The sequence below is a fragment of the Antedon mediterranea genome, chromosome 5 (assembly GCF_964355755.1).
Source record: "Antedon mediterranea chromosome 5, ecAntMedi1.1, whole genome shotgun sequence".
NCBI classification, from domain to species: Eukaryota; Metazoa; Echinodermata; class Crinoidea; order Comatulida; family Antedonidae; genus Antedon; species Antedon mediterranea.
This window is the reverse complement of record NC_092674.1, coordinates 23840223-23862472: the sequence shown is the minus strand read 5'-3', so window position 1 is coordinate 23862472 and position 22250 is coordinate 23840223. Positions and strand designations below refer to the sequence as shown.

At 33.9% G+C, this 22250-nt stretch overlaps 1 protein-coding gene across 1 annotated transcript in view; it reads left to right on the top strand.

The window, feature by feature from the left end:
* LOC140049964 (glycine amidinotransferase, mitochondrial-like) overlaps positions 1-20045 on the top strand; it is a 29136-nt gene extending 9091 nt beyond the window's left edge. The window contains exons 2-7 of the mRNA XM_072094920.1: positions 4572-4745; positions 13519-13714; positions 14620-14810; positions 14907-15038; positions 15409-15637; positions 19541-20045. Of these exons, the coding sequence (XP_071951021.1) occupies positions 4572-4745; positions 13519-13714; positions 14620-14810; positions 14907-15038; positions 15409-15637; positions 19541-19767 (1149 nt within the window). The 3' untranslated portion in view covers positions 19768-20045. The remainder of the gene's footprint in view (positions 1-4571; positions 4746-13518; positions 13715-14619; positions 14811-14906; positions 15039-15408; positions 15638-19540) is intronic.
* Positions 20046-22250: the final 2205 nt, after the last annotated feature.

The window sequence follows — 22250 nt, the reverse complement described above, 5'->3', positions numbered from 1 at the left end:
TCGAAACGTAGCCATGATAAATCACCAATCAAATCCAAATAAAAACCCACCTTGAGAAACTTACCGGCTATGAAATGACTCAATACAGTACCGTAAATAGCTCATACAAAAACACGATACAAATACAGTTAAAATCCGTACAAAAATTTCAGATTAAAAAGCATGTAAAATGTCCGCTTGAAAAAGCATATAAAATATCATCAATATACAGACAGCTATACAAACAACATGGTATAAAAATGTTTTTGTTGCTTTAAAAATTGCGAAGTTGAAAGACACTTGTTGAACTAGGCCCAAGGAGTGCCCTTGTGCCTATCTGTGTCGACCGGACTCGTTCAAAATTCCCGGGCTATAAACTGTAGATTGTTCAGAGAATTTTCATGCCTAAAAAGGGAGCTCGACTGAGACACGACCGCTGACGATGTATAGGTTCTCGAATACACAGTAATTTCAGCGTAACAAAACTGGCGATTTCAAATAATGTACGTACCGCAGGACTATAATAATACATTGTCGTTTACAGAAACGAATAAATAGACACGATGATTTATGTAGTCAACTAAAATTAGCACCCTGGGAATTACTTCCGAAGGAGAAACTTATCACAAAATGAGTCCAAATATTTGATTTGGACTCATTTAAAGAAACACAATTTGTGTTTTGTATGTAACATTAGGGTTGAGGGATGGGAAAGCGGATAGGTACAAAGAGGAACAATTTTTAAATATATTCTTTATCCACTCAGTAACGAAATATTTTTTTCATGTTTTATAGGCCTATAAATAATATACCTCTAAATACAGTAAAACATTTGCGATTTAATACTTTGTTAAAACTGCGACGTTTATATTATTGGTAATTATTAATTAATACAAACGTTGAGAAGGAACTGTCAGTATAAAGTTTATTTGTATATAATAATGTGTTTATATATCTAACAGTAGAGCCTATCCACAATCTCAGTAATAAAGTTTATTTGTATATATTTTAAAAAGTATTGCAAGTTTATTCTCAAAGGGCCCATATATTTACCTACCGTATGTGTTAAACCAAGGGCTCATAAATCTACTTGTGTTAAACCAAACTCTGGCAGACTGAGAGATTGGGATGTTCCATTCATCGCAAATCAATACATTTGTATAATCGTATATTAAATCTATCAAAATAGTATTTTTTTACGAAAATCGGCCTGTCTTCAACATTATGATGCTGTACTCTAGCTGTTCAACCGGTTTTCAGCTATTAAAAACAATTATCGTAGGAGGAGATAGGAAAATGCGAAGCCTCCTCGCATTTTTGTGGCGGGTATTTTTCAAGATGGACATCCATTAGACAGTGTATACCACGATCGGAAAACACCCCTATTTGGGGCAAATCGTTGAACCTAAATTCGTTTTAATCGTCAATAACTAATTATCTAACTTAATTTAATTAGTAAACAGGGTTACATCAGGTGGTTAAAATCAGTACCGAAAGTACGAACCAACTTTATATACCATCGAGTAAAAATTCTAGAAATAACGCGCAATTTACCGAATTTTGCCCTTACGTAAATTTATTTATAGACTAGATGGCACGCTCGCTTCGCTCGCGTACCATCTAGGTCGTGCCCACAGATGGTTCTCGAATACATAATAATTTCAGCGTTAAAAAACTGGCGATTTCAAATGTACGTACCGCAGGACAATAATACATGTCGTGTACAGGAACGAATAAATAGACACTGTGATTTATGTACTCAACTAAAATTAGCACTCTATTACTTCCGAAAGAGAAACTTGTCACAAAATAAGACCAATTGTTTAAGTCAAATTTAAACAAACTTAATTTGTGTTTTGTATGTAACATTAGGGTTGAGGGATGGGGAAGAGGATGGGTGCAAAGAGGAACAATGTTAAAATATATTCTTTATCCATTTAGTAACGAAATATTAATTGCTTTCATGTTTTACAAATAATATACCACTAAACACAGTAAAACATTGCGATGTAATACTTTGTTGAAACTATCACCGTCCTAGTCGATTGAAATAGTACAGCACATGTAACGATACATCACTACGACGTGTATGTTTATATAATGTAAAAAAATTTGTGAAAACCACCTCTATTCGGGGAAAATCATAAATTCGATTTAATCGTCAATAAATATTAAATTATCTAACTCAACTTAATTAGTAGGCCTAATGGTTTTCAATTGCTTCTTAGAGCCAATTCATACTTAAGTTGGTTCCTACCCTACCCACCAAAGTTGTTCTGCGTTTAGGGCATGTGATGTACCGTAGGCCTATTCTCTACTGGTTTTACAACGCTACTCATGCCAGTGAGGGAAAGGTGATGATGTGGGTGGTTTAACTGCAATAATAAAGATTTGTACATAATATACGGCGAGTGAAAACGCTAGCTCATTATCCGTTTAAACAAGAAATATTTCTTACAAAAAACGCTGCTCGCTTATTGAAAAATATTTTTTATTTCAAATGTTTTTGAATGTGTCATTTTATTGTCACATAATAGTTATTTTACCTGAAAAAATGTAATTTAAAGCAACAAATACTTAAATTGTCTGTCAGACAATGGTTTTTGGGTTTCTTTTCTTTTTTTATATGTGAATAAATATTATTTTTTTGTTACAGAAGTGAATACTCAATTTCTGTCAGTTTAGTTAATTTTATTGCTAAGGTCAAATCTGGGGGTCACTTCATCACCCTAGATATTTCAATTGTGAAGTATCCTATTACAAACACAAACTTTAATGGACTGTTTCGATAATAATTCAATGAATATATGACAGCGAATATACCAGAAATGCTTAGGGATTTGTAATTTTAGCATGACATGTCCTAATAGACTCTTTCCCAGACGTTTTTTGGGTCTACTGTAGCAGCTGGAATCAATAAATCATAGTGGAGTTTCCATTTTCACAAAACTGTCTGTCCTTAGAACTATAACTGCTGCTTGCTTTAGCTTCTGATTGAGTAGTCCTAATGGGACGTAGCGGGCTAGAGCAGCAGCGTGAAAAAAATTATATCCAACCTCTGCAGCACAGATTGAAAACAAAAATGGATCGAATTTCGAGTATACAGTGCTGTACTTGTCTTTACGACGCCTGAGGGAATAGACACTTGTGAAACAGAGATTGGAATGTTCCATTCATCGCAAATCAATACATTTGTATAATCGTATATTAAATCTATCAAAATAGTATTTTTTTAAGAAAATCGGCCTGTCTTCAACATTATGATGCTGTACTCTAGCTGTTCAACCAGTGTTCAACCAGTTTTCAGCTATTAAAAACAATTATCGTAGGAGGAGATAGGAAAATGCGAAGCCTCCTCGTATTTTTTTTCTTCAAGATGGACATCCATTAGACAGTGTATACCACGATCGGAAAACACCCCTATTTGGGGCAAATCGTTGAACCTAAATTCGTTTTAATCGTCAATAACTAATTACCTAACTCAATTTAATTAGTAAACAGGGTTACATCAGATGGTTAAAATCAGTACCGAAAGTATGAACCAACTTTATATACCATCGAGTAGAAATTCTAGAAATAAACCGAGATTTACCGAATTTTGCCCTTACGTAAATTTATATATAGATTAACATTATTAAAACAATATTACAGAACAGCACACGTCACAGCATCTGTTAAGGAGAAAATAATTAAATAAACAGTATAATAAACAAATAACAAATAAATTAGGTTAATGATCGGTCGTTATATGTCCCGTAAATTCTTTTTTTTTTTTAATCGTAAAATATTACTTTTAATCACAAACTGGTGAACATTAAACTACATTCACAACTCATTATAATAGCCTACTATACCAACATTAAAGCTACCATTTATGTAAGACAATCTATACAACCAATGCTATAAAAATGGATTTCTGTACACAAAAATGGGAATTCCCCTTCTAAAACACACGCATCAACGTAAAATCGTGACATGCAAATGGTTATATAAAGCGGAAGATTCACTAAAGTTGGTTTAGTTTGCAGACTTTTTTTTAATGATAAAAAAAAGAAACGCGGGCGCGAAATCGGCATAGTTGAAATGTGCTCCTAATTCGATTGAAACACCAAGCAGGGCTTCCAGGACACCATCGAAGGCCCGTGGCGGTCAATGTCCCCCAGCCAAAAATTGCTTGCCTCGCTCGCAAAATACTCAATTCTTCCCCTTCACCTTTGGAAATACCTTTATTCGGATTAATAATCCATTTCAAAAGAACAAAGCATCTGTACAGTACTTCAATCACTTTTAAAAGCGAAAAAGCAGAATTTCTAAACATTTGTTAATAAAGAAATTGAAAAAAACCTTCGAAAATATTTTGGCGCCTCTGTTACCTCTCTCACAATAGAGAACAATATGTTATACGTGGCATTGTCGTCATAACCAACCAAATAACCTTCATGAATTCTCGTGTTAGTTTACAATTTAAAAAAAAAAATGTCGCGCTCGGCAATTGTTTCATTGTTTCATAGGACAATTTAATGCCGCCGTTATGAAATACAAATAAACAATCAAAACACATTACGTTCAGCAATTTTTATATTGTATTTTAGGTGATTTGTGGCCCTGTACTTGTGACCAGATCAAAAAGCAGCCAACCATATGAACAACGTAATGAACTGACAAAAAGCCCTGTCTGCTCTTACAACGAATGGGACTGTTTGGAAGAAGCGATTGTTGGACGTGTTGAGAACGCTACCGTACCTGAACTAACACCCGAAATACAGGTTAGTCTTATGCACGGGTGATGTTTGGTTTCTCCCGCAACCACGACGGAAATGTATAAGATTCACCAACCATGACTTAAAAGCATTAAAAGAATATAACAAAACAATGGATTTTAGCCGAAATTTCGCGGCACCCACAAATCTGAAGATTAAAGTGGTGATAGTCTAAAGTTATAGTATATAGTCGTAAGTTGGATGAAACAGAACCGTGAAAGATAGATGAGACAAGGTATCAGAAAATCACCTAAGCTGCGGACAGTAGGTTAATGGACATCTTGAGTTTGAAAAGGAGGCGGTGCACATCTCTCCGGGGGTTAGTACACGTTTTAGGAGTGGGGAGGGGGGGGGGCACATTTTGAGGAGGAGCGGGTGGAATGTGGAGATGCGGGGTGCACATCTTGAGGACGTATATGCACGTATAGACCGGGCGCCCGGAAGATTTATTCATGTGAAAAGATACAAAAGGTTTGATGATGTAGTTAGGTGCGTATTAGGGCGAGATGCAATATTCGATATTGCTGCCGGGTCACAGCCTGTACATAGGGCCTGTGGGGATCATAACATAGGGGGGTAAAAATGCATTTATTCATGTGAAGCGATACAAGGATAAACTTTTTTGGATATCATTCGCAGTGGGCTACTAATGATTACATCACCAATGACAGCAACTTTATCCTGTACGGGGCGCCAAACAGCAACATTTTAGGGCCACGCCCAAATGGGTTTATTCATGTGAAGCGATACAAGGTTGAATCTTTTTTTAATGGCAGCAGTATATATTGGGGATGACAAAAACACCAATGACAGCAACTTTATCCTGTACATAAGCTCAGACAGCAGCCCTAAAAAGGTCCGCAGATTCCCCCTATTCGGCTATATACTCGGCGCGTATGTCGTCTTATGGCGTTCAGCTGAGTTAGAAATACGTGATACGGACTCCGACTGACAATAAATGCACAGCAGAATGATAAAACAATAAATAAAGAGAGCAGTTGTTTGCTGTACCAAATCATCAAACATCAAACTCTTAGGAACTCGCCCAAAATGGGTTTATCCATGAAGTATGAATCGTTTTTTCTCTCTTTCTCTCTTTTTTGCTCCATTCGTGTTTATTCATGTGAATAATACAAACACATTTACGATAACGAGTGACTTTTATTTTATAATTGAAATATATCTTTATTTTGGAATAATAAATAACACCAATAAAAACACTTAAAAATAACCAACAGCAGATTTGTATTTTAGGGTAACATTTTGAACAATCAATATTATATCAAAATCATTATTTCGATCAAAATAATATAATTTAAGAATATTTTTCAGATAAACTAAATAATTACACTCATAATGATTGACACCGGTACCGATTATTGTGCTTTATTATTAAAACAACTCGATTTAAATATTGTTTTAATTACACACTAGACACTAGTGATATGTCTATATGAAAAAAGGCAATGAAATCTAAATTTGCAACATTTTTTACATAACATAACATAATAGTAAAGTAAATAATAGTTCGAATTCAACATAATCACTTAGAAAATTGGTAAGGTATAGATTAGACTATTGATTGCACACTATTACTAAAAAAAAGTAACAGTTTTCATGTGAATTAGACTGACAAAAACCAACAAAAAACTTAATCTGCCAACATTTTAAACGTCGTTACTTGTCCATAATGGATCGACTATTGTATCGATTACTGTACATTGTTTTACTTTAACTGAACCAAAGTCAAACTTTTAATTGCTACTGTACTAACATTAGACAGTGATATCTGATAAAAGGCAACATTAATTAATATTAATAATACTGAACCAAATTAAATATCGTTACTTATCCACAATGGATCGACTACTGTATTGCATGATTATTGCACATTATTTTACTAACTAACATAAGAAAGTGATATCTGATAAAACGCAACAACTGAATCGAATTAAATATCGTTACTTAACCATAATGGATCGACTACTGTATTGATTACTGCACATTATTTTACTATAATTGCACAAGTCAAATTTAAAATTGTTACTGTACTAACATTAGACAGTGGTATCTGCAACATACTCAGGACCAAATTAAATATCGTTACTTATCCATAATGGATCGACTACTGTATCGATTATTGCACATTATTTTACTGCCCAACTGCCCAAGTCAAATTTAAAATTGTTACATTTATAACACTGGACCAAATTAAATATCGTTACTTATCTCCAACTGAACCCAGGTCGAATATTTTGCATACCGACATACTGTAAAAGCACAATGAGCAAAGACATCGAGTTTACTGGCTGTATCTATATATAAATTATGGTTAATTCTGACATAGGCGAGCACAATGCAAAAACTTCGGTACAAATCTCCGCCTTGGATACCTACCTTATCTATCCGAGATGTACCGCGAAACGTAGATTTGATAACATTAGTGTGCACGCCGACGCTATTGTTCCATATTTATATCTTAGGAAGATATTATAAAGAGTTTTTTAACAACATTTATGATTTCAACATTGGATTTTCCTCTCAATTTCAATTCTTCCCGGTCAAAGTAATTTCTGGGTTTAAGATAAGTTCACCTTAGTTTCAAATATTTTCTCTCTTTTATACACCAGGGAGCAGTTAAAATAATAGATTTGACCCTAAAGGTGACTGGAAACAGGCACTTTCCATCAATCAATACAGTGTCCCTTTGGAAGACGAAAAAAAAATTGGCCATTAATCATATAGCCATTTCAGTTTTTTGTTTATTTTAAAACATACCACACGTGTGTGAAGGTACAGTAGTTAAATAATAGGAATTATACTGCAAATTAATAAAGATCAAATTAAATATACGCCATAAAGAATCAGAATATATTGTGGGGAATAGTATTATAAAATTACATAGGTAGATTTGATAAAACATTTTTCGAGTGAAATCCCGATAGCTGAGTTTTATTGAGTAAGCTTGCAGGAATAACTGTAGGCTATCTTCCTGTGTCCCGTTAGGACCGAGATGTCTGCCCATCTTGCAAGCCGTAATGTCTTCTTTCTTGGGCCCACTCTGTCACGGCAGTTAGTTTCAAAAGATGATTAAATTAAATAATGTATTAATAATTATTAGGATGGTATTCATTTGAATAAACGCCTCTCCAATAAAACATCACTTTGAATAATAACACCCCCCCCCCCCCCCACAACCCAACTATCTAATAAACGTCCATCCACATATTTATAATAACACAATTATACTATTTGTAGTAGAATTCACCGCACTGTTATATGCAATTTACCAAGCATTTGTTATTCTTTTTTACCACTTTTCATATCTATGAGAGGATTTCATTTGATTATAAATGTTACCATATTATTAGAACTAAAAAAATTAACATATATCCCTCGAATAAGCACCTCCCTCAAATGACCTCCGCCTCCCCAAAGGGCCCTACCAAACAATAAAAACTATACTTTAAAATGTTATTAATCATCTAAAACACTGTGAAACAAAGTAGTTTAGTTTTACGAATGTCAAGCATTTTCAATAATGGTAACCGACAGAAAATGTATAAGAAGAACATTATCATTCCGAGAACCATCGTCTACACTTCCTAGAGGGGGAGCGAGCGAAGCGAGCTCACCCTCTAGTGCATTAAATAACTAAATATTGTACACTCCTCATATTCCATTACTAGCTGAACAGAATACACGATATAATAAAACCAATAGGGGCTATTGGATTTCTTTTTTCATGATTTGTGACAGCGTAATTTATAAATTTGATTATAATCACACTGTAATGATACTGGATTTTACCGCAAAGGCAAGTCATTGCGATCGCTTTGTGGTGACAGGATGGACAAACCCGCAGTCACTGCCTATGTATGCAAGATATAATGGGTTTAAAAGCATGAACAGTATTAATGAGGCCAGGTACCAATCGTTTCGCAAAATGACAACTGGAAAGAAGAAAGTCAAGAAGATCAACTGTTCGTCATTGCCACCATGTGAAATCACAATCACTCAGCATCTGTTGAGGGCAAATTATGTATCTTATGTGGAGACACGCTCATGCTCCTCAGCCAACACAAAACCTACGCCCATTAAACTATGGATGGGTTGATAATGGTGATGGAAGGTATGTACCGAAATGGTTTGATGGAAATGCTCTACCAGATCCGTTGACTAGTGATCCACACTCGGAACAAAGTTCTTGACGATACTGATGCAGGAATATTGGAACAAACTGATGATGAAGAACTTGAAATAATAGATTTTGAAGCTGAAATCGATGATGACCAACCTTAGAGTGATGACAGTGAAAGTGACTGTGATGATGACGAATAGATAAACTAAAAAGATTATGCATTACGGCTGATTTAATAGTTTTTAATCGTTTACATAAAACATTTGACAGTTTTGAAGTAAATATTGTATAATATATCAAATGTAAATACTGAACTATTTGATCCATAGATAGTTGGCAAGCAGAATCCAGTATCATTACAGTGTGATATAATCAAATTTATAAATGACGCTGTCACAAATCATGAAAAGAAAGAAATACAATAGCCCCTATTGGTTTTATTATATCGTGTATTCTTTTTAGCTAGTAACAATGGAATATGTTGAATGTACAATATTCAGTTATTTAATGCATACAGCCAGTAACCTCGATGTCTTTGCTCAATTGTGCTTTTACAGTGTGTCGGTAGTTACACTGCATGTAAAATATTCGACCTGGGTTCAGTTAGAGAAAAATAATGTGCAATAATCAATACAGTAGTCGATCCATTGTGGATAAGTAACGTAGGCGTACCTCCAACCTACAACCGGAGGCGTACGACGTCATCAACAGATTGACGTCAAGAATGACCAAGCTGCATTAACACTCCGCAGTCAGTTGAGAAGGATCTCTGATAGAGATCGAAACGTTCGAGTAAGTACTCCGTTAACTTGTGCTTTTACAAAAACGAAATTTGTCATCTATACAAAATCGAAGCTAAATGAAATTCTTTCAAGATTTAAGAGAAAAATATGGTCAAGAAACCATCAACATCGTACGCAAACAGGAAAATATCGCAGTGAAGTGAAAAAAGAAAAGTGAAGAAATATTATTTACAATATCACTTATGTAAATCAAAAATAAAAGAGGGCCCAAAACTGACCCTTGTGGTACCCCTGAAGTAACATTTACCCACTCTGACTTTTCTCCTCTGTAAATAACCCTTTGGCGTCTATTTGAAAGAAAATCTGTAATCCATGCATTAGTGTTCCCACCAATGCCACAGTTATTAAGTTTCTTAATTAATCTTTTATGAGACACCTTATCAAATGCAGACGAAAAATCAAGAAAAATAATATCAATATTTTTACAGCCTTTAAGTTCTACGCTCTGTGCCCATGAATGAAAAACCTTTGAAAGTAAAAGTTCAGTACTATACATTTGTCTAAACCCAAACTGATTTTCTGAAAGGATATTATTATATTCTAGATATTCCCTTAAACGATAGCAAAGCAATTTCTCAATAATCTTACAAATTATGGGAGTTAAAGACACTGGACGATAGCTTTTCATTTCGTCTTTGGGTTTTCCATTTCTTTTGAAAATAGGTACAACATTTGCATCCTTCCATTGTTTTGGTAAAATACTTTTTTGTACAGTTAAATTAAAGAATGTACATAAAACATTAGCCAATTGTGCCTTACATGACTTTAAGAATATTGGAAGCAAACAATCAGGTCCTGGTGATTTGGATACATTTAACTGTGAGAGGGCATAATACCTCAGGCATCACAAAGGGTTCACATTCAAAGTTGGTAAGACAATCTATTGTATCCAAATCACAATGCTGATCATTATCTATATGCAAAAGTTGTTTACAAATTGTGTATTGAAAAGATTAGTAGTTAAAAAGTTATAGTTAAATAATGTGCAATAATCGATACAGTAGTCGATCCATTATGGATAAGTAACGATATTTAATTTGGTCCTGAGTATGTTGCTTTTTATCAGATATCACTGTCTAATGTTAGTACAGTAACAATTTTAAATTTGACTTGGGCAGTTATAGTAAAATAATGTGCAGTAATCAATACAGTAGTCGATCCATTATGGATAAGTAACGATATTTAATTCGATTCAGTTTGTTGCGTTTTATTAGATATCACTTTCTTATGTTAGTTAGTAAATAATGTGCAATAACCAATACAGTAGTCGATTCATTGTGGATAAGTAACGATATTTAATTTGGTTCAGTATTATTAATATTAATTAATGTTGCCTTTTATCATATATCACTGTCTAATATTAGTACAGTAACAATTAAAAATTTGACTTTGTTTCAGTTAAAGTAAAACAATGTGCAGTAATCGATACAGTAGTCGATCCATTATGGACAAGTAACGATGTTTAAAATGTTGGCAGATTAAGTTATTTGTTGGTTTTTATCAGTCTAATTCACATGAAAACTGTTACTTTTTTTAAAATTTAAATTGAATTAAAAATACAGTAATAGTGTGCAATCGATAGTCTAATCTATACCTTACCAATTCTCTAAGTGATTATATTGAATTCGAACTATTATTTACTTTACTATTATGTTATGTTATGTAAAAAATGTTGCAAATTTAGATTTCATTGCCTTTTTTCATATAGATATATCACTAGTGTCTAGTGTGTAATTAAAACAATATTTAAATCGAGTTGTTATAATAATAAAGCACAATAATCGGTACCGGTGTCGATCATTATGAGTGTAATTATTAATTAGTTTATCTGAAAAATATTCTTAAATTATATTATTTTGTGTTGTGAAATAATGATTTTGATATAATATTGATTGTTCAAAATGATACCCTAAAATACAAATCTGCTGTTGGTTATTTTAAGTGTTTTTGTTGGTGTTATTTATTATTCCAAAATAAAGATATATTTCAATTATAAAATAAAAGTCACTCGTTATCGTGAATGTGTTTGTATTATCAACATTTTTTATCACGAATGGAGCCTCGGGTATTTGAGCTGCTGTGTACCGGAAAGTAAAAAAAAAACACAATTTTTTTCAAAAATGATTACACACTTCATGGATAAACCCATTTTGGGCGAGTTCCTAAGAGTTTGATGTTTGATGATTTGGTACAGGAAACAACTGCTCTCTTTATTTATTGTTTTAGCATTCTACTGTGTATTTATTGTCAGTCCGAGTCCGTATCACGTATTTCTAACTCAGATGAACGCCAATAGACGACATACGCGCCGAGTATATAGCCGAATAGGGAGAAACTGCGGACCTTTAGGGCTGCTGTCTGAGCTTATGTACAGGATAAAGTTGCTGTCATTGGTGTTTTTGTCATCCCCAATATATACTGCTGCCATTAAAAAAAGATTCAACCTTGTATCGCTTCACATGAATAAACCCATTTGGGCGTGGCCCTAAAATGTTGCTGTTTGGCGCCCCGTACAGGATAAAGTTGCTGTCATTGGTGATGTAATCATTAGTAGCCCACTGCGAATGATATCCAAAAAAGTTTCTCCTTGTATCGCTTCACATAAATAAATGCATTTTTACCCCCCTATGTTATGATCCCCACAGGCCCTATGTACAGGCTGTGACCCGGCAGCAATGTCGAATATTGCATCTCGCCCTAATACGCACCTAACTACATCATCAAACCTTTTGTATCTTTTCACATGAATAAATCTTCCGGGCGCCCGGTCTAGTAGTAAGGTAGTCAATTTAGGAAATTACTGTTGCGGGAGTAAGAATATTACTAATAATTATTTGACGGAATTTTGCTAGGCCTACAGGTCTTGCAGTTTCTTTTTTCTAAAGCTCTGTCTACACTATAAAAAAATGTGACAAAAAATGTGATGTGTCCATTTATTGACCATAATGATGTTATATCACTGCCGTATTTGGGCATGTCACTACCATATTTGGGCACGTCACACCTTATTTATCAAACTAGTTTGATAGTGTAGACAGTGCTTAAGACAGCAGCAATAATAAAAAAAAAACAGAGCTCGAATGGCTTTAATAATTGTGCCGGATAGATAATTGGTCTTATAAATAATTCATGGCTAATTGTATAGGCCTATTTAGAAAATTAATTTTTAATTATGTTTTGATTGAAGTAGCATAAGGTTTTTCTGTATTTAGAAATAATCTGTCAAAGGTGTAATGTGTTTTACAGGTATTGTCAAAAGAAATGTGTCGGTAATAATAATATAGATGTGCACAGAGCAAGTTTTAAAATTATATACAATTCGGAACCTTCTAAAAGAATGGTGGTTCACTTGTAATATCTAACAATGTTATAAATGTTAGCAATACCAGCAGACTATATGCCCTAATTGGTAACTGAAGAAAAAATTATATTTTATTCACAATTCCGAATCTTCTAACAGAATGGTGGTTCACTTGTAATATCTAACAATGTTATAAATGTTAGCAATACCAGCAGACTATATGCCCTAATTGGTAACTGAAGAGAAAATTATATTTTATTCACAATTCCGAATCTTCTAAAAGAATGGTGGTTCACTTGTAATATCTAACAATGTTATAAATGTTAGCAATATCAGCAGACTATATGCCCTAATAAGTAACTGATGAAAAAAATATATTTTATTCACAATTCGGAATCTTAAAGAATTGTGATTCACAGTTTCTAACAATGCAAAGCTCTGTCTACACTAGTTTGACATCATCATGTCCATATATGGGCACATCACATTTGGTCACATAAAGTTTGATGGTGGAGCTTTATATCATGTTTTTAGGCTGTTATTCCAGAAACGAGCTGGGACTATTTTAAGGAAAATGCAGGAAAGTTCTTTCCCACCGAGCACATGCGAAAAGCGAGATCGGAGATTGCTGAGTTTTGCCGAATTTTAGAACACGAAGGAATAACTGTTCGGCGACCAGATATAATTGACCACGCTAAATCGTTCTCAACGCCGGATTTTACATCTACGGGTATGTATAAGTTTGCCTAGACGAGATATTTAAACATTTAACACCATCAAAGAACTTATAACACAAGAATCTCCTGTTCGTCCGAAGCGCGTAACAATTTCGAAAGGCATTGTGGGATAGAATAGAGCTATGGGTGGCGCCATTGTGAGCCATGGAGTAGGGCGCCCGCATCAAATTAGAAAGTCAAAATCATAGAGGGGATCTGCTAATGCTCTAGGGGGGGATAGAGTAATTGACTGAGGAGTAGGGCGCCCGCATCAAATTAGAAAGTCAAAATCATAGAGGGGTTCTGATAATACTCTAGGGGGGTAGAGTAATTGACTTCCTAGTTTGGAGGGGGCGCTGCTCCATGCTGTGAAATGGCGTCGCCCAGTTTGACCTTTTAACCCTGTACTTCCGATACTGTGTTTTGAATGCAAATTGAAGAACAGGAGATTCTTGTGTTATAAGTTCTTTGACACCATCTAGAAACAACCCAAGAGCTTCTTTGCTCATGTACATAAGATCTGCTGACTGTAACCAGCTTCCTTGTTCCATTCGTTACACTCCATCCCCTTTTTATATTAAACCTCTCGCGAAAACTAACCCATTACAATATGTATTCTTTTGTTGCGCTGGGAGACTCCGGTAAATAGTGCTTTATAAATGTTCGATACTATTGTTTTAAATTATTATATGCCTACGTTATTTCAGTTTTTGGAACTGTCCTTTGTATCAGAATGAATCCGCCAAACAGAAATTAATCGACTCGATTACACAGCTGAGTCGAAAAGTCATTCTGACGATTATACTCAATAGCTGCATAGTGTCAGAGTAAACTGACATCAATTATTGAAAGGCGATAGCCTACAAATTTGTTTTTTTTTTGTTTTTTTTGAATAATTATTATTAAATATAACCTGTAGGATTATACGCAGCGATGCCACGTGATCTGTTGCTAGTTATTGGTGACGAGATAATTGAGAGTCCAATGGCGTGGAGGTGCCGCTTCTTTGAATATCGGGCGTACCGTAGTCTGATGAAAGAATATTTTAGAGATGGTGCTAAATGGACAACGGCGCCTAAACCACTGATGAGCGATGAGCTGTACGACATGGTTAGTAGGCCAGACATTCATTTCTTTCCGTCTTTGTGTATTTTTTATTTCAAGACATTGTGAGTCAAAGTAATTATATTTTATTCGTTTTCTTAGGACTATATTAAATCTGGAAAACGGTTAGAGCTCCCTGCGAAAGGACGTTACGTAACAACAGAGTTTGAACCTTGTTTTGATGCAGCTGATTTCCAACGTGCAGGAAGAGATATATTCTGCCAACTGAGTCACGTGAGTTAATTCTTACGCTAACACCAAATTTGGAATCCACAGTTTACATCATGAAAACCATTTGGATTTTGGAACAAAATACTATAACCAATGTATTCGGTCTTTCTGCGCATGCGGGGACAGTTGTTTGTGAATTGAATTTGAAGTAATGAGTGTTTGGTTTGCACCAACCTATTTTATTTATTTTTAATTATTTAAACGTGCGTCACTGCTGGCTGTATCGAAAGTTATCGAAAGTTAATGAGTTGGCTGTTGGGAGTTCCCCGTGTCTAGCATGTGTATTGTATGTATGTTTTATTGTTCATGTAAAATCAGGAATTAATTGAATTGAATAATCTTCGTTAGGCCATAAATATTTATTTTCTTACAGACAACAAACAGAATGGGGATTGACTGGCTTCAACGTCAAATAGGTGACGAGTATACAATACATATTGTACAATGTCAAGATGATGCCCCGATGCATATAGACGCGTCGTTGTGTTTACTGAAACCTGGATTGGTTTTAGTTAATCCAGACAGACCGTGCTACCAGATTGATGTCTTTAAGAAAGCTGGATGGGATGTAGTTGAAGCTCCACGGCCAACAACACCAAGAGGTAATCTGGACGCTGGCGATCTATTATTCTTCCAACAGCAGGCTTATATTCTCTTCCTGTTTGTAGGCCTACTTTAGTTTGGCTTTGTTCACACCACTGGCGTAATGGCTATGAGCGCTTACTGGCTAAACCCAGGGGGCCGGCCCAAAGCTTTTGAAATATAAAATGTGTCGAAAAGGCTAAAAACATCCGAGGTCTCCAGCTTTGGATGGCCACTTAGATTTCCTCAACCAGGGGCCTCATGAATATGCGTTACGCCACTGGTTCACACACACACACACACACACACACACGGAGAAGCTGATCTCAATCATCCGCGTTTACAACTGAGAGAAAACGTGCTAGTATAATAAACTGTCATACCTCGGTGTCAATAATCTATCCGTGTCGATAATTCCGATATACCTCAAAATCAAGCAATCTAATAGTCCAGTCCCTAAGGGGAGAAAAAGGGGTGGGATGTTACCAGACTGGATACAAATTTTTCAGTATAGCAGTTTGGTAGAGTATAGTGTGGAGGTGCCAAAACAAAGTTACTGGAAATCTGATTTGACCTCTGTGACCTCTGACCTCAATTTTTATATTTTTCTATTATATAACTAAAAATCGCCATATCTTGACAACGCATGGACATTTTACATTTATTTTTTTTTCAAAATGCTTGGAAGATATATATTTATATTCGCTATAATGATAAAAATTGTACAAAATAGGCCGCAAAGGCTTTATTTTTCAGTTTGACCTTTGACCTTGATTGCCTAATATCTCAATAACACGCAATCTCAGAGATTTGAGAATGGGCTCAAAATGTTAAGAAAATAAATCTAATATTTAGTCTAATAGAAACTTTTTTCAAAAAACTACCATAAATTAAGCTTTTTTGACCCTTGACCTCTAATGTTTGAATATGTCAATATCTCGGTAACTATTTGTCCTAAAACGTTCAGTTTGGTGTCAAATTGTTTAGAATATACACATTTATATTTGCTCTAACAAAATATTTTGTCAGAATTCAATTGGAAATGTCATTTTGAGCTATGACCCATCGTTTTGCATATATTTAGCAATTAATAATCTATAAAAAGAGATCGAGAGAGGGGAGGGGGTTGGGGTGGATGGAGAGACACATATTTTTGTTACATGTTACACAAATGTTAAACTCTGTCTACACTATATGCGACAAAAAAATGTGATGTGCCCATATATATGGACACGATGAATGACATATCACTACCATATTTGGGCACACCACACCTTTTTTGTTAAACTAAGTTATAGTGTAGACAAACGTGTAAAAAATATGTGTCTCTCTATCACCCCAACCACCTCCCCCTCTCTCGCTTTTCCAATGCTACTGCATGCATCTATACACATCAAAATGGCCGGAATTGTACTGGAAAGTTTTTAGCTACATTTGAAAATAAGTTCCAGAGGATGGGTGTATTGTAATGTTATCAGAATTATGGCAATTGTTTGTAATGGGAAAGTTTTAAAACTACATTTGAAATATTTGCTAATAATATCACATGCTATTAAAGATATACTTATTTTCCCCCTGACAAAAGTAATTTTGAAAAATATTTTTGTTGAATATGCAATTTTAATGTCACACATAATAGTTTCACCAAAAATTGGATTGAAAAAAAAATGATATAGTGCATACCCAAAAAAAACTGTAATTCAAAGCAAAAAATAGGCTGGAAGTCAATGTGATTTTGGTTAAATTAACTGTTTATTTTGTCTTTAAAGTGATATTTACTCTATTTTTTAGATTAGCTCTTTGATTAAACACCTCTTCCAATGCAGTGAAGATCTTAAGTGTTGCCTTGTCTTACTAATCTTTCTTAACTTCTCTTTGAACGATCGTAATCAATATTTGTTGAGGTATAATATTTCCCTCTAATATGGTAATGCCTGTTTTATTGAGCCAAATGCTTTCTGATAATCTCTAAATCAAAGATTTGGTGATATTCATTTCCTTTTTATTTTAGTTGATTGACAAACTGTATAAGATGGTCCTACTGTATAAAGCCTTATTGGTTTATTTACTTCTAGTCGGTCTCTGATTTTGTTTTTTGATTACTTTTGTAAATTATTTGTGTACATGTGATAATGTTCGTTTGGTCGGTAATGGTTGATGTTAGTTTTGTCATGTTTTTGTGGATTAAAGTATAATTATCATTGCTTCTCTTAATTTCTTCTGGTTTCAAAGATTTTGTTGTATAGTGTTATGAGCTGGATGTGTTATTGCCTCATCAAGCCAAGATGGTAATTTTGACTGCTCACTGGTTTGTTTTCCTTTTATATTCCACTACAGTATGTTCTTGAAAAGAAATCAGCTTTGTAATTAATTTGTCTTTGATCCTTTTCAGATTTCTAATATTTTAAAATATGTTTTTCTTTTCTTCGCTTTTTCCTCACTGTTTCAAACATTTTATTTTTTCAGCATACTTCAAGCAATTAATTGATAATTAGGTCATATGTTTTATGAGTATCAAATCGCATTGGTTAATTCTTCTTTTCTTTCTTTAAGATCCTGATTTTCTTTCTTTTTTTAAATGTTATTTAACTTTTAAGTTTATCTAATTTTTTGTTGATATTAAGTGTTGCTCTTACGGTGTAGGCCTACCATGCGATGGAATTATATATTGAAATTAAATTAAACATTAAGTTTTAAGAAAATTGTAAAAGGCTAAATAGGATATTGAATGTAGTTCTGGTCCATAAATCTATATTTTAGGTATATTATTATAAGTATGACACACGCACGCTTAACTGTATATCCTGGTCATACCTCAAACTGGCATTTTCAGTAAAAATATGATAACATCTTCTATTAGAGCTAATATAAATGTTTACATTTTGAACATTTTGACACCAAGTTGAACTTTTTATGACATTTGGTTACAGAGATACAGACATATTTAAACATTAAAGGTCAAAGGTCAGTAAATGACATTTCCTGTGGATTTGGAAGAACATGTTTAATTAGAGTATATATAAATATGTATGCTCTTAACAATTTGAAACCAATTTCAAGAAATTTTGATCAGTAGTTATTGAGATATAGTAAGTCGAGGTCAAAGGTCAAAACATTGAGAAATTACATTTCCGGTCGTTTTTTTTGGAAAAAGTTCTATTAGAGCGAATATAAATATGTACCCTCTGATCTATTTGACACCAATATCATTTCAATTGTCAAACCCGTTGCGGAGATATGGCTGTTTAAGATAGAAATATAAAAATTGAGGTCAGAGGTCACAGAGGTCAAATCAGATTTCCAGTAACTTTGTTTTGGTATCTCCATATCATGTTCTATCAACATGCCAAAGGGCACACTTGTATCCACTATGGTAACATCATTTCCCCTTAGGGACTGGACTATAACAACAGGACACTGAGTTCTCTTTGCCAAGATAGAAACGTGTAACAGTCCTTTGATCTTATGTCTGGCTGCGACAAATACCAACATTACTGTACAATGTACATATTCTCCGCAGCCACATATAAACCCCTTTGATCTCCGGAACTGAGCTTCCTGTTCTTAGATTGCCTTGCTCATACAACCGATGAGCTTCGATATATTTCAGGTAATGTAAAGTTGCGGGCATGTTTCTTGAACAACTTAACATAATACATGTTGAATCTTAAAATGATAGTACTTTTGTTTAGCAGTCTCTGACAAATTCTCCTCTGTTCATTTTACATTAAGGTTTGTTGGGGTCAAATAAATAAATGAAATGAAATAAACATTTGTATTTCTTCATCATATCGCATAATTACAAACAGGCTCTCATATACAAGAAATTCCAAAATAGATGAAAGAGCTAAAGCTAAACATATAGCAACAAATTTAATACTAATAAATACTAAGTCCTAATAAAACATTTTTTTTTGGTTTAGATCATACTATGTGGTTTTCGTCAACCTGGCTGTCGATGAATGTGTTGATGTTAGATCATAATCGAGTAGTCGTAGATGTCAATGAAATTCCTACGCAAAAACTTTTTGAGAAACTTGGTTTGGAATGTATCAAAGTTGATTTACGTTTTGCAAGCTCTTTAGGTGGAGGTAGTCACTGCTGGACATGTGATGTTAGACGGAATGGTTCTTTGGAATCATATTTTTAAATTCTACATCTAGAATTATGAAACGACTACATTGTATGTCGAAATTTAATTTTTTTTTCAATTTATAATTGTGGTCTATTAATTAATATCAGCTTTATATAAACATATAGGTATAGGCCTATTGTCGACGTTTTATAACGCCGTGTTTAATTTTAGGCCTAAAAAGTATAGAGCTAACACGTAATTTGAGTGACTTTGGTACGGTGGGTTTCAAAATTGACAATGACATTCGGCATTGATATAGGTGAAAATTGAGGCCACTCATTGCAATACTGTACTGTAAAATCTTACTAGTTTGGTTATTATAAGTCGAAATTCCTGTTTTTATTAGGAAAGTAAATATGATTAAACAATATTTTATAAAAAAACTACAAGCATTGACCTAAAACAGTCTTTTTTGTAATTGTTTCGTTCATGTTTTTAAAAATTCAAAAGATGTGTTAAATAATAAATTAGTACTTAGCGAAAGTCGACCTTGTATGCGTGACAACTTAAGTGAAAAGCGCATGCGTAGTCTAAAAAAAGATATATTCACGCGAATCGAAAATTCCTGAGTTCTGATTGTGGTTGTGCATTTTTCACGTCATAAAAAGTCGATGAAAATACCAATGCGCATGAGCATTCGTCAATACTTTTGATTCGCGCGAATAAAGTTGTCTAGTGGAAAACCAGCTTAAAGGACGGACGCAGGCTACTAGTTGACCAATGGCAAATCAATATTCCATCATTTGTGATTGGTCAAATCACTTAACTTCCGCCTACGTCCTTCCGTTACGTCTCTAGTGAGAACCAAGCTTGTATTATAAAATAAATTTCCTAGCAATAGCAAGCGAAATAGACATTCTCAGACAAAGCAAATAATAATTATCAGAGGCGTTTTAGTTATTGAAGGTGAAATTAAAACATAAGTTTAAAGATGTATTGTCCCCCAAGAAAATGAAAATGAAGATTTATAAAATCATACTTTTAATAGGTCATTTTTGCAGTTTTAATAGTTATTAGTACAATAGTATAAAAAGTTATTCACATCTATAGAAAATTTTTTTAATTTCACTTAGGCCTATAGAAAGACAAAATAAACGGTTAATTTTAGCCAAAAATTCATTGACAGATAATGTAGGCCTAAGTATTTTTTAATTAAAATTACACCTATTTTCAGGTATAATTTTGTTTCGATCCAGTTTTTGGTCAAAGTGAATAACTATTAGGCCTACGTGACATTAAAATGACATATTCAAAACATTTTTTTAAATTATTTTTCAGGGGAACAATATATCTTTAAAGATGTATTGTCCCTTTGACTAATTCCAAAAAAAAAATTTGTTTTTAATTTCGAAAACTCCCTGCATAATGCATACTCATGGTTTGAAATCTTTGTTTACTTTCGCTTGCGACGATTTCCCAGACGAAATGTAATCTAATTAATTTACCTGTTAATTACGTAAACTTGTTGTTTTTGGCTCGAATTTTCGACTTAAAGTGAATAACTTTAATATTACTTTGATATGGCCAATTTAAATTTAGAATATTTTTTTTTTTCATTTTTTGTGTTTCAAGGGACAATACATCTTTAACATTAGTGTTAATAAGTACTATATAATATTTTATATTGTTTTAAGCATCTTTTTGACAGTTCTTAATATACTTATAAACTTCTGTTTTAAAGCTAGGGTGAAACATCCAAACTAAAACGGGGGTAACAAACGAATCAACCGACAGCAACAGATTTAAAAGGGAATAAAACCAACAATGATATCTAGCTTGTAAGCTCACAATTATTACATAAGCGCAGGAAAAGACAGCATTTCTTCTCAGGTTAAGTTTACCAATTCGGTAACTATGTTTAAATGTACGATTCCTTTGTCCAGATGTACTTAAATAACTCGATCTTATAGCACGAACAATTAAAAAGACAATAATAAAATTACTAATAATGGGTACTATAATCACACAATGCAGATAACGAAAACGACAATAAATATTCGTTTGTAGAACTGTAGTAGCACAAGAAATACAGAGACTGACGATCCAAATTGATAATACTATTTTCCAGTAAAATGTTTTTGTGTAGATTAGTTTGTATCTTATTGGAGCTTTGACGACGGCGATGTATCTTTCTACTGACATACTGAGAATGATCATCTGCGTTACTAGAAGAGACGTCTCTTTTATTACGTGAAAAGCAATTAATTCAATGTGTTTTTCCTCATGGTTTTTTCGAAAATTACAAATGATTATTATAGCCGTACATCGAATTACCTCAGATAAGCTAATGTTACACAGGAAAATGTTATTTCGCTTCCGTAGGTTTCTTAATAAAATGATAGTTAGAAAGACTAGTCCATTCGTCAGACAGTCTAGACATACTACGGCTACGGTTACTTCTTTCCACACATTGCCCATAAACGCATGTTCCTCTTCTCCCTCACATTCAGTGCGACAATGATTCGCATTTACATTTAAGGTGTTGTTGTCTTTATCCA